The sequence below is a fragment of the Leucopleurus acutus genome (genome assembly GCF_964270905.1).
Source record: "Leucopleurus acutus genome assembly, chromosome: 4".
Classification (NCBI taxonomy): domain Eukaryota; kingdom Metazoa; phylum Chordata; class Mammalia; order Artiodactyla; family Delphinidae; genus Leucopleurus; species Leucopleurus acutus.
Genome location: NC_139146.1, coordinates 119,440,661 through 119,454,976, shown reverse-complemented (window position 1 = coordinate 119,454,976; position 14,316 = coordinate 119,440,661). Strand labels below are relative to the sequence as shown.

At 35.4% G+C, this 14,316-nt stretch overlaps 1 protein-coding gene across 7 annotated transcripts in view; it reads left to right on the top strand.

The window, feature by feature from the left end:
- WDFY3 (WD repeat and FYVE domain containing 3) overlaps positions 1–14,316 on the top strand; it is a 261,585-nt gene that overhangs the window by 133,712 nt on the left and 113,557 nt on the right. For 6 of the 7 annotated variants that reach the window (XM_082838933.1, XM_082838932.1, XM_082838927.1 and 3 more), the window contains 5 exons: positions 1,525–1,718; positions 5,159–5,616; positions 7,455–7,538; positions 12,004–12,181; positions 12,990–13,204. In XM_082838933.1, the coding sequence (XP_082695059.1) occupies positions 1,525–1,718; positions 5,159–5,616; positions 7,455–7,538; positions 12,004–12,181; positions 12,990–13,204 (1,129 nt within the window). The remainder of the gene's footprint in view (positions 1–1,524; positions 1,719–5,158; positions 5,617–7,454; positions 7,539–12,003; positions 12,182–12,989; positions 13,205–14,316) is intronic. The other variant, XM_082838930.1, reaches the window with a different exon arrangement.

Here is a 14,316-nt window from a genome sequence, read left to right as displayed (position 1 = left end):
ATACCATTGTAAAGCAATTATACTCCAATAAAGATGTAAAAAAAAAAAAAAAAAGAAATCAAATTAACGGGGGACCAAATATATAAGCAAATAATATTAAGACGGTTTGATACAAACTATTACAATAGTGGCATATACAAGGTACTCTGAAAGTATAAAGGATAGAACAGTTACTTTGGAGGAAATACTAATTGATGATTTAGATCACTTGGTCCATTTTTTTTATATACTCAAAAGATGGTATTTGACATAAGAATAGTATCATTCATGGTCAAAAGCACAGGCTATAGAACGTGCCTATATAGGCATAAATCCTGCTGGCTGTTTGCTAGCTGTATGGCTGACCTTGGCCACTCAACTTCTTGAGAAGTTACTCAACTTCTTTGTGTCTCATATGTTCATCTGTGTAGTAGGGGGTGAGGATTAAATCAATCAATCTACGTAAAGCCTTTGGGACAGAGCAGTGCCTAATGCTTTCTGTTTATAGCGTTTGTCTTCTTTTTGTTTGTGTGCTCTACTAACTAATAAAGTTTGGTTCCTTGTAATTTTTCTCATTGCAGAATAATTTATTCCATTGTTTTCTTGCTACTGTTTTAGAAGCCTTGTTCAGTTTAAACCTCATTTATTTGGAATATTGTTCATCTAAAAGCCTTTTTTTTTTTTTTTTTTTTTTTACCTTTGCGGTACGCGGGCCTCTCACTGTTGTGGCCTCTCCCGTTGCAGCGCGGAGGCTCAGCGGCCATGGCTCACGGGCCCAGCCGCTCTGCAGCATGCGGGATCCTCCCGGACCGGGGCACGAACTCATGTCCCCTGCACCGGCAGGCGGACTCTCAACCACTGCACCACCAGGGAAGCCCCTAAAAGCCTTTTACTAAACTGATTTCAAGTATTGTTCAGTAAAGCCTCTACATAAAAATATTGGCCTCTTTGGTATCTACCTATGAAATTTCCGAATAGTCTAGATTTGGAGAAGTTGGACATGTTGATCATACCAGGACATGCTTTTTTTCTTTTTTTCCTTTTTTTTACAGTTGCTCCCTCTCTCTCCTTTTCTTTTATTTTCAAATTTATTTATTTTATTTTTGACTGCATTGGGTCTTCGTTGCTGCGCTCTGGCTTTTCTCTGGTTTCAGTGAGCGGGGGCTACTCTTCATTGAGGTGTGTGGGCTTCTCTTGTTGCAGAGCACAGGCTCTAGGCACACGGGCTTCAGTAGCTGTGGCGCGTGGGCTTAGTTGCAGATTCTTAACCACTGCGCTGCGAGGGAAGCCCCAGGGTATTCTTGCATAAAGGAAATCTACGAAAATTTGTATATGCCTTTGCTGACAACCCACAGTTTTGTATTGTATTGTAATTGTAAATTTAAAAGGAGATTTTTCTATTGTAATTTGAAAAGTGAAATAGCTGGGTGGATTTTATGTGCATTCTTCAGAGTTATTCTTTCTACAAAAAGATCAGGTTTTAATTCATTTGGCTTAGAATGTTTTAAGTTAGCCCATATTGTTCTTTTTTCTCCTTCCTCCAAGGAATTTTTCGAGAATTTGGAGGTGCAAGATGTGCACATAATATAGTAAGGTACCCACAATGTCGGCAGCATGCCCTGATGATGATCCAGCAGTTGGTGCTTTCTCCAAATGGGGATGATGACATGGGCACGCTCCTGGGGTTGATGCACTCAGCCCCACCAACAGAACTGCAGCTGAAGACTGACATCCTAAGAGTAAGTTTGATAAGTGTTTGGTATGATTTTTACTACTAAAATCTGTGGCTGTTTTTAAATGACTTAAAACTATTATGAACTATTCTTGCAATTTTTCGTCAAGTCTAAAATTATGTCAAAATAATAATTGAAGAAAAGCCAGTGTCTCTAACCTGACCTCCAAGGGCCCTGGGGATGACAGCTATCTCTTTTCCCTCTGACTTCCTCTCCTGGGACCCTCACCCTGTTCCTGGCACACACATGACAGGAAGTATAGCTCCCTTCTAGAATCATGTATTTCTTTTATTAAACTTTTGCTTTATTCAGTTAATTTCTCATCAATAATGAGAAATTTGTGTGTTTTTCTTTATGCTGTTGTATGTTTCACCCTGTTTTGAGCATAATGACAATTTTTTTTTTTCTGGCCTGGCTGCATGGCTTGTGGGATCTTAGTTCCCCAACCAGGGATTCAACCCAGGCCCTGACAGTGAAAGCCAGGAGTCCTAACCACTGGACCGCCAGGGAATTCCCATAATGACAGTTTTGAGTGTGCATTTTAACTTAAAAGCAAGAATAATCTGACCACAATTTATCTCTTAGACAAGGAAGACATCCACATGCATATCAATATTGAGGAACATTTGTATATTTGAGGGGATTGTGGGGTAAAAACAAGTGCCTTCAAAAGTCATTAAGGGTGCCAGCTTTTTAAACATACATTTTCCTCCTTTCTTGGTACCTTTGTAATTGGATTTGTAAAATATTGGTAGATAAAGCCAACAAGAGGCAATTAACTGACCTGTAATTTTGAAACAGTGTTGTTCTGGTAAATGGTGGTAACTGACTCTGAGACAGGAGGAAGACAGGAGGGGGTCCTGATATTGCTGCATTTACTGATTTCCATGGTGTCAATACTCCCACTGTGACCTGTTTCAGGCAGCTAATGTGTTACTGAATGTGGCTTGGGAAGAGGTATACAGTAGCACCCCATTGTATAATATCTCAAGGGCACAAATAATAATAAAAATATAGAAAATAACTAAGAAGTACAGTTTTGAGTATTTACCACTTTTGTTTTTGCAATAATTAATTTAGTTTTAAATTTATAGAACTTAATTTTTAATTATGGTTATGTTTTTAACAACTGGTATGCAGAATTCCAAAAATAAAACTGTTGGCTCTCCAGACCAGTATGAGCTGGCTCCAGCATTCCACTGCTTTGAGGGCATGAAGTAGTGTTGGAAAGCAGCGAGGAGGATTTGGGATTCCAGTTTCAGTTTCCATTTTTGCTTCATTCAGAATTGCTTTTCACTGTCTCCATTCAGTTGAGACAACCACAGACCTATGTAGTTTAATTTGTAATATGTAGTATTTTATAATTCTGCCAATGTACAAATTTGAATTGTAAGCATTAGATTTATGCAAATGGAGTGAATATGTAGCTGATGATTTTGCCTAATTAACCACCTCGCATCTATATCTCCTTGTAACTTTGGCATTTGCTACATTATCATTAATTATTGATTTAAGCAGGATATTAAGTTATTCATGGTATCTGAAATTTTCAGATACCGAGATTATGCTGTGATAATGTCACAGTGCCAACAGAGTAACCAGTTTTGAGGCAGTAGGAGGTGAACTTATCCAGAAACACACAACATAGAGTACTTTTGGACTAAGGATTAATAAGCACTGTTTTTCTGACCCCTATCATAATTCTGACCAGCGATACAATTTTGTACATATTACTTTGACTCCTAACTCGTGCTTCCTCATATATAAAATAATACATGTCCAGTTTTTCCCCAGTGTGTTTTTGAAGATGATGATGGTTATGGGTTTTTATGCCAGGCACTTTGCTAAGGGTTTTATATGTATTTCCTGTAAAGTAAGTTCTTATTATTGTCTAGATTTTACATAAGAGGAAACTCTGGCACAGAAAGGTTAAGCAACTGACCACAGTGAAATGATTTTTAATGTTGGGGTCAAAATTTCCACCCAAGCGTTCTAACTCTAGCCCTTGCATTTAACCTTCAGGCTAGGTTATAAGATGCTTAAAAATAACAAAAATTTATGAAGTCTTGTTGTAAATAGGAGTTGATATTATGAGTACAGTTTATTAAATTTGAGAAGATACGGAAACGAAACTAACTGCAGAATAATGGAAGAAATACACTGTATTTCTAAATTTTATTTACATATACAGATTGTACATTTTCTGTCTTTTAAAATAATAAGGTATAGGTATGTACAGTGGAATCTCATAATTTCTAAAGTATCAATAGTATATTTGAAAAAGGTAATTATATATATGAATATTTAGCTTTTCCCTTTTGCAAATACTATTAGAAATGTATGAGATATTTTAATAAAATGGCCTTTTCAAATGTAATGACTGGGAAGATTGTAAATTGTATCTTAAGCAAAATTAAGTTCTCATGGTGTTTCAGTTGCTGAAACAGGGAAAAGGAGCCTGTGTATCTGCAAACAGATTTCGAATTGCTGTTTGGGGCAGTATAGCTTCATGGTTAAGTGCATGAGTAGGGGAATCAGACTGCCTGGATTTAAATCCTATCTTTGCCATTGTATAAGCCTTTGGCAAATTATTTAACCACGTGGGGCCTCAATTTTTCATCTCTAAAGTGCGGATAATAATAGTTCCAATGCATAGGATTATTGAGAGAATTAAATAAGCTAATGTATTAAAGCACTTAAAGAAATACCTAATACATAGTAAGTGCCCCATAAAATGTTAAGTAATTTTATAATGTGTTATTTTTAATAATAAACTATGTTAAAAGTATGACACTTCAGAAAATAACTTATAGTTATAAAAGATTGTTTTACCTGTTTGGCCTTAACAGCTATTCTGGGAAAGAGCATGCTTTCAGCCCTCAGGCCGCAGTTCACTTTGCAAGAGAGAATGTCTAATAACTCCTCTGAAGTGACTGCTCTTTCCAAAGCATCGGGATATGGTCATTTTATATGAATCGGAATACTTCAGCTCTTGGCTTCCCTGATCATCTCTCTGATCCTTTCTAGAATAAATCATTTTGTATACACACAGTCGTAAGTTTTCATGATTGTGTAAAATTATACTTGAATATGTATTTTACTTATTTAATAAAATTACTTTGTAAAAATCACTGAATTCATTGATGTCATTATTCATCAACTATATAGGAAAAGTTTTTCGGCCAGGATTTGGATATATCCATTATTCTGTCAAAAGCAATATGCGATAGTGTTTTCTAAAACGATCTTCTGCTTTTAATATGGCACTTTTTAATTAGCAAAATATTTGGCATGCTTCATAAGACTGCTTATTCGGTAAATGACAAAAATACTCATATCAGATGTTCACAGAATGGCATTCCCCTTTGACATTCATGTACAGTTATTTTTCTTTAATTTGAATTATAAGTTTGTGTTTGTTTGTGTTGTTTCTTTGTCCCCTGTAGGCCCTCCTGTCAGTCCTTCGAGAAAGCCATCGTTCAAGAACAGTTTTTAGGAAAGTTGGAGGATTTGTGTACATTACGTCCTTGCTTGTTGCTATGGAAAGATCTTTGAGCTCACCACCCAAGAATGGCTGGGAGAAAGTGAACCAGAATCAAGTGTTTGAACTTCTCCACACTGTGTTCTGCACATTGACTGCAGCAATGCGCTATGAGCCGGCCAACTCTCATTTCTTCAAAACAGAGATTCAGTATGAGAAGTTGGCAGATGCCGTTCGATTTCTTGGCTGTTTCTCAGACCTAAGAAAAATAAGCCCCATGAATGTCTTCCCCTCAAATACACAGCCATTTCAGAGACTTTTAGAGGAAGACGTAATCTTGATGGATTCAGTGTCACCCACTCTACGGCACTGCAGTAAACTCTTTATTTATCTCTACAAAGTAGCCACAGATTCTTTTGACAGGTATGGCTCTGCTCTGTGCTCTGAATTAAAGGGTATACTATGTATGACTTCAACATTAAGGCTTAAATTATAATTTAATCTGAAAGAAAATGAAAACAAATGAATCTTCTCTCTCATTTACTTATCACTTTATTTGTGAATATTACTATTGCTCTGATCTTAAGCTTTTCAGCATGGACATCTGTGTATTATTTGTAAAACCAGGTTAGAGTTAAGCTCTCTATGCAGTTAACGGAGCAGTTTCAATGAAGTTTACTTTTTTTTCCCCCCATGTTGGGTCTCAGTTGCTACGCGGGGGCTTTCTCTATTTGCGGCGAGCGGGGGCTACTCTTCGTTGCGGTGCGTGGGCTTCTCATTGTGGTGGCTTCTCTTCTTGTGAAGCACCGGCTCTAGGCACACGGGCTTCAGTAGTTGCAGCACGCAGGCTCAGTAGTTGCAGCGCACGGGCTCTAGGGTGCGCAGGCTTCGTAGTTGTGGTGCGTGGACTCTAGAGCACAGGCCCACTAGTTGTGGCATATGGGCTTAGTTGTTCCACAGCATATGGGATCTTCCCAGACCAGGGATCAAACCCATATCCCCTGCATTGGCAGGCAGATTCTTAACCACTGCGCCACCAGGGAAGTCCCTGAAGTTTACTTTTCATGGTGGTGTTTCCTATGTTTTCTTTTTCCTCTTTATTCTCAAGAACGTTAGGTACATCCAGACTTACTGATATTAGTTATCAATAGAACATAGTTATGATTACATGTATTTTCAGACAGATGATATAGTCTCAACATTCATAATCATTCCTAACATTTTATAATCCTCAAAAAATGATATATCTCCCTGGGAGACATTGATAGTTCCAGAGTCCATCAGATTAATTTACTCATTCCTTCATTAAATAAGTACTTAACAAATACCTATCGCATGCCATCATGCTAGGCATTGAGGGTGCAACTCAGCACAAGGCTACTTTGGTTATATCCATCCTTTACCTTAAATACAAACACATGAATAAACAATAACATATTGTGATAAAATCTATGATGTGGAAAATCCAGGGTTCTAAGATCATAAGTCTGCTTTACCTAAATCACTTATTTTCAGTTCTTAAAGTGTGTTTTCAATTAAGCTCTCACTTTGAAAATAATGTGAGAGTGATCATGCTGATCATGCTGCTAATTTGCCCCAAGCATTATCACTTTTAACCATTACCATAGTTTTACTTCATAAAACAAGTGAATCGTTTCTATAATGGCCCCATAAATAAAGCAAGTAACTCTATTGGGTAGAGCTAAAAGCTTTTATATCCTTAACTATAAAATTATCTACTTTGAAATACCTACTGAGATGTTTCTTATTATTTCTTTGGCCTTAGTATTCAGATAGAAAACACAGGTAATGTAAAAAAGGTTTTCAGATTTTCCCTGCCTTGAAAATAAAAATGGATATATATTGTTAACTTATAGAAACCATGGGAGAGTGTAGTGTTGAGGGAATAAGGTGTTTTTTAAAATTAAATTTTGTGTATTTAGATTCAACCTCTTTTCCCTTGTTTTCTAACTTATCCTAGTTAGTATACCTTATTTTTAGTTTGCTTCCTCAAGAAACAAGGCCTATAGTACTCTGTTTTCAAATATGTTACATGTTAACATTAATGAATAAGCATCTGCCTTAAGCATGCTTTTCTGTTTCCCTCAGTGCATGTGTTGTAGTCTTGTTCCTTGTTCCCGCTGAGTATGGAGGATGTTCCCTATTAAACTTTTACTGGTATTTCTTGTGAAACTAACCAACTGCCAACCAACTGTGTCCTGTTCTAACCTTTCTAAACCACCCTGTTTTGTTGTCTGTAGTCGTGCAGAACAGATCCCTCCTTGCCTGACAAGTGAGTCTTCTCTCCCCTCTCCTTGGGGTACACCAGCTTTGTCCAGGAAAAGGTACTGATCTAATAACAGAAGTCAATCTTTACTTGTGTGGGTTTTTTTCTTCTGTGTTCAGTTATATATTAATGTGGATTTTGTGCTCTGTAACTTTAATTATTTTCTTTCTATTTGATATCTTTGTTTTTGTTTTTTAAAACTGTCAGCTTCTGCTGAGTGTATTTATGAGAGTAAAATGTGTTGATGCTATGAAGATATGAACGACATGTAGCATTTTGTCATCCAACTCTATTATTTGGACTAAAATATGCATTTTAGAGCCAGCATGTATTTTATTAAAATTAATTTAGAAATGAGGATGTAATGCCTCTACTCTTTAACTAGAATACTTTTCTCCCTTTTCTTTTCACTTTAAATGTGCTTGGGATCATTCTTTGGCTTTTAGTATTACTTCAAAATGAACATCCCAGCACTGGCTGAGGAAATGTGTATTTTCTCAATCGGGTTCAACCAGTTGAAATGTGATGCAGGCTAACCTTTGAAAAAGTGAATAAAAAAAATCTCCCCTAGCTCCTGTTTTCATCAGTTGTGTGTAAATCTCTTTCTAAACTGATGTAGTCTACCTCATATATAATGCTTATGACTATAAAGAACCAGCAGTTGATTGACAAGAGTACAATTAAGATCCATTTGAGATTCCATTTGCGACCTGTACTTAAAATGATCATAGTCTGTGCACTTGGCACCAAATACTCTTCCTGCCCCTGTTTTCCTCATAAGCAAGTGCAAGTCCTTAAGTCTTGTATTAATTCTCTCCCACTATGGCTTTTTAAAAATGAATCCTGAGGTTCTGCTATGTTGTTGTTTAATTTTATTTCTGTTGTTCAGATTTTGAAACTTGAACACAGTTGTGGTTAATTTAGTACTAAATTTGAAGTATTTGTTATAAATTTGGTATTTCAATATATTTTAAGAGTTATATTCATTAGGTATATGGGCTTATATTTTCCTTTTCTTTTAAATTTACACTGGGGCTTACAGCTCATTTTCTTCTAGTAAATCATGGCATAGTTAAATGAATTTAGTATTGTTCAATGTATTTGTATTTAAAAACTACTGTTTCTTTTTTGTTTTTGTAAGAGTAGTTCTTGATTCAAGATATTATGAAATCAATTTGAGTTGACCTAGTATATTTTTCTGTTGCTAAAATGAATAAGGTAAAAGGTATACTTTGTGTTGCAAGATTCATGTGTGCTTACTATCCCAGAGAACTACTGGATGTTAGAAAAATAGTTTCAATTACTAAATAGTTTTAATCATTAAAAAAATCATATTTATGATTCTATCATACATGGTAAAGGCTTAAAAATTGCTGTGTTTAAATTCATTAAGTATTAACCAAAAATTACAATACTTTCAATAGGGATTCACAGATTAAGGGGACAAATATTTAAAAATCTATTAGAACCTATTATTTATTTAAATAGTAGTTTGACAAAGGGAAAACAGCATTTTATTCTATATGGTAGTTATTTAAGGCCTTCGATCAAAAACATTTTTTCATCTTTTGCAACATAGCTACATATAAGGATGTCCTGTCTTTGACCTAAGGGGAAACTGTCACTGAATCAGCAGTTGTAGTTGAGTGTATCTTATCCATGGGAATTCTAATCAGGCTTACAAGTTGATGTTACCCCAAGGAAGCTCCCAGTGCTGTTCATGCTAATAATAAGATCAGTGTAGCTTGCCATTCTGGTCAGGTTACATACATTTTGCTCAGTGATAAGAATCATAAGCTAATAAAAACTTTTTTACTTCACAGTATAGTAATTTTTGAAGTTAGAATATCTCAAGAACATCTCAAATTACATCAGCTTATGGGCATCTTTTTTCTTGTGGCAAAACATGTTTTGTCTTGTTTTGTTTGCAAAAGGAAAAACCAACATTGTGTTAGTTTTATGGCTTGTGGAGATTAAGGTACTAAGGAAATTTCAACTTGTGATACTTGTCTGGCAAGTAAAATCTTGGAGATTCTTCTCTATTTGAAGACTCGGAGGAAGAAGAACTAGGAAACCTTATTTTGGAAAACTAAAATTCAAAATTTTTTTCATTATTCAGAAGGAATAATGGAACAGAATTATGCTGAACAATATTCAATCACAGTCAGAGGAGGTGAAAACAAAATACAAAATAGTAATCAAGACTCTCAGAACATATCTGCAATTGCAAAATAGGTGGCGAGTACTAGTTATCTTTCGAACATGGTGTCCATTACTTAGTGCCTATACACGCTTGATAATTAAGGCAAAGCAAATTCAGAATTTAAATATTTCAGTATATATTCCCAAAAGAGGTAGATAAGTCTTAAGTATATATGAGAATTTAGATTGAAATATTAAGTAGCGATTTCTTTAAGCTTTAAAAGTAACTGCAACATAAAAATTAACTAAATTTTGCAATGTCATTTTATCCTGTCTTTGCAAATGGTTAGATCTTGGTTGGTAGTTACCAATTTAATAAGCTTACCACAGTCTCTAAATGTAAAAAGTGGTAATACCTAAGTGACTTAGTAAGAATTAATGTTATATAATGGCTGTTAAAATAGACCTAATTTTACTTAATAAATACCATACTTTAGATTTCTACAATGTTTGCAGTATTTTACTAGTTTGAGAAGAATAATGTAATTCCTACATTAGAATATTTTTCTATATAAGATTTAAAAGTTTACTACTTTAATAGTTACATATTAGTAGAGTTCAGTTTCCAAAGACATAAAGGACTTCTTCCTAGCTATACATATCAGTAATTTAAGTTCAAATGTATATTAAATCAGGCAACTAAGAAATAATTTCGGAAGGCCTGTAACTAGAATATACAATTAGAATTGATGTTTTTTCTCAAAATTGCATTAGTTTTTATGTGTAATGAAAACAATTTTTATGAAATTTCTTAATGGTTTGAAGTTCCTATTACACAATAGAGGAATTAGGAATCTTTTTTTTTTTCTAGTTAGGTCAAAATATTTTAAAGAATAAAGGGAGAAACATGGGAGGAGGATAGCTGTTGTTAATAAACATTTAGAAAACTATTGTAGTAAGTTTAGAAATTAAATCTTTCTGAACAAAAACAGAAAAAAAAACAGGGAGTGGAAAAGAGTAGGTGGAGGATATGCTGACTTTAAACAGTAGCGCACATGTGTGTTTTTTTTTTTCTTTTTTTTAAGTGAAGCTGAATACTTTCCTAGAATCTCTGTTAAAAAGAGAATGGTACTTAAAAAAAAAAAAAAAAAGGCAGTGCCAATTCTTTGCTACTAAATCAGTGACTTAAAGCATCTGTTTCCCAAGCTGCTCTTGTGCCAGAGAGCTGAAACTGCGCTGCTGTCAGTGACAGAGCTCAACATTAGACAAATTATGCTGAAACCAATTCATTGGAACAAAGAGCTCCCATAGGCTGAACCCACAAGCATCTGTTTCCTTGTGCCAAGATACAAAATGTGCAAAACTCATGAATTGTAGAAGAAGAGTATGAAATAGACGGTGGAGATCATTGATGAGAAGAAATGTTGTGCATTCAAGGGCATGGCTAGGCTTTCTAACTCATGGAAGCTTGTTACGTAAAATATCCCAAGTTTTTAAAAATTGTGAATATTCTCAGTCGTAGGGAGGATAATGCAAAAGAGCATGAATGTAGTTCCAAATAAGCTAAAGGAGAACTCCCTTGATTCTTAATACATTTATTGACATGTGGCCAGCATTCTGAGCCAACTCTGACTCAGTTGAACCAGTTATAGAGTAGGCCGCTTTGATCTTGTTTGTTCTTGATTATATTACCCATGGTTTAAGGAAAGGTTAAAAACACATAGGAAATTTCAAAGAAAACACTCTCACTGAGGCACTTAATATAACTTGTACTCTCATCACAAATTATCAGAAATATCATCTTTCTTAGAGCTTTGACTCACTGTAATTTCACCTATTCTTTATATCTGCTGTCATGTATGTTATTCTTTTTGTTTTTCTTTTTTTCAGTTTTACTGAGATATAATTGATATACTGCACTGTATAACGTTTAAGGTGTACATCATAATGACTTGGCTTACATGTGTTGCAAAATGATTACTACAGTAGGTTTAGTTAACATCCATCACCTTACATAGATTCAAGGAAAAAATGGTTTCTTCCTTGTGATGAGAACTTCTAGGATCTACTCTTTTAGCAACTTTCAAATACACCATAGAGTAATATTAACTAGTCATCATGTGCCATTCTTTAATGAAACACTCCAAATAGTAAGTGATAAAAACATATAAGAGCCTAAAAGACTTGATAAGTTGTCTATATGTGACTCAAGAATTGATAATATATTGTTTTTTAATTTCCCAACGTTAAGGTGTTTTGTTACCCAACCCCTAATTATAAGGCTTTTTTTTACTCAGTGGAGAAAGGTAGTAGAAGATGAAGAAAATGAACAGAGAATGTGATTGAATTAAATACCCAATTACCCTTCTTTCTTTTCATAGGCATGCATATCATTCTGTTTCAACTCCCGCTGTCTACCCTCCTAAAAATGTTGCTGACCTGAAACTACATGTGGCAACTTCATCTCTCCAGAGTTCTGATGCTGTCATCATCCATCCTGGAGCCATGCTTTCTATGCTGGACCTCCTGGCCTCTGTTGGGTCAGTGACACAACCAGAAGTAAGCTTGGATAGATTGGTTCCTTCCCGTCTTTAATGAGTGGAAGGTGTGACTGCATGAGCAAGGGAGTGGGACCAAGAAGGTAACATGGAACCTTTCTGTGTCACATACTGAAGTAGGTAAAGGAAAAAAACAGGATTTTCGTGTTTGAGTCTTAACTTTCCTAATGAGTAGTAGATACGTATGTTTTAGAATACAACTCATTTGTTAAAATGCAGTTACTTCTGGTACTAAAATAATTCCCTTTCTCCTTGTAAATCCTGCTCAGCAGTGGAAGTTGTTAATAAATAATACAGGAAGAAAAATGACTGAAGGTACCATTTTGAGGCTATTTATGTATTTTCATTTGTAACACTCAGGAGTTTGGGTGAACTGGAGTTTGGGTGACTAGTTTTGTTTAAAATGTTGTATGGTTTCGAAGGCCTAAAGTGTAACAAATGTTAACAACAGGTCATTCTTTAAACTGGTTATTTACTTACCATGAAAAATATTTACTTTATACCCACTATTTCTATAAAAATAAAAATATTATTAGTTACATATAGTCATGTAATATGAAAGACTTGGAAGAAAATGGAGTTGAGCTAGGTATGCTTCTAACAGAATGAAGACCAGAAATATTTCCCTGGCCCTGTTCTGGAGTTGCTGTGTCCCTCTAAGTCAGCTACTTAATTCATCTGAATGTAATTTGAAGCATGTAGAGACCTCATATTAAAATTAAAGGTGTGCTTCAACTCTTAAAAGGAGAGAACTATCACCTATCTTATTAAGAATGCCCTGGTGGCATGAATTTCTTTGTTAACTCCAGCATGCTTTGGACCTTCAACTTGCCGTGGCAAATATTTTACAATCACTGGTGCACACAGAAAGAAACCAGCAAGTCATGTGTGAAGCTGGTCTCCATGCGCGACTGCTGCAGCGGTGCAGTGCTGCGCTGGCTGATGAGGACCACTCACTGCACCCGCCCCTCCAGCGGATGTTTGAACGATTAGCCTCTCAGGCTCTGGAGCCCATGGTGCTGAGGTCAGTATGTTCTCTTCTTCACATTCAAATAAGCCACCATTAGTAATGGCCGTTTCTAGAGTCTTTATAGTCAAGAGTCTTGCTTTAATAAACATATATTCAGTTATCTGTGGGCAAAACCAAAACACCACGAAAATGGGCAAAATGCCCAAAATATCGCACTTAGAAACAGATCAATCTAGTTATTAGTAAACAGGATGTTTTTGTCCATTGGTCATTTCTTCTGCTTGAATCCAGCAAACTCTCACTTCCCTTTAAAAATGGAGTCATGTTATATTTGTATGACTTGCATCTACTTTATAGATAAGAACATTTTATGTGGACGAACTCTTTTAAGAAACACTTTTTAAATTTTAAAATACTTAGAGATTCAGAGGAAGTTGTAAAGGTAGATCAGAGAGATTCTGTGTCCCCAGCATCCAGTTTCCCCCAGTGGTTACATCTTATGTAACTACAGGACAGTATCAAAGCCAAGAAACGGACATTGGTACAGTGTATCCACGTATGCTACAGTTCCCCTGTTATTTATCACTTGTGTCAGATTGATGTGCCATCACGCAATTAAGATGTCACAAAGATCTCCCCAGTGCTCCCTCTTTATTATCATAGCCACTTCCCTAACCCCCGCCATCTCTAACCCCTAGAAACAACTCTGTTCTCCATCTCCGTAATTTTGTCACTTTGAAAATGTTATGTAAATTGAATCATACAGTATATGACCTTTTGTGATTAGCTTTTTTCACTCGTTATAGTGCCTTTGAGATGCATCTAGATTGTTATGTATCAAGAGTTTGTTTCTTTCTATTGCTGAGTTGTAGTCCATGGTGTGGATATACCTTGCACAGTTTAGCCATTCGAGAAATAGGTATATTTGAATAACCTTTTTTAATATAAGAGAAACAGTGCTCTGTGTTTTAGGGATAAAACAACATTAAAAAAAAAAAACTTTCCTTGAAATTACCTAGCCAAACAGATTTAATGTTTAAATCATCTTGTCCTTCCTTAAAAAAATACTCTCATATATCTTGTTACTTTCAGCTGCAACTGAGGAGCCCGCCTACTGCAACTAAGGCCCAGTGTAAATAAATAAATAAATATATATTTTTTTAAAT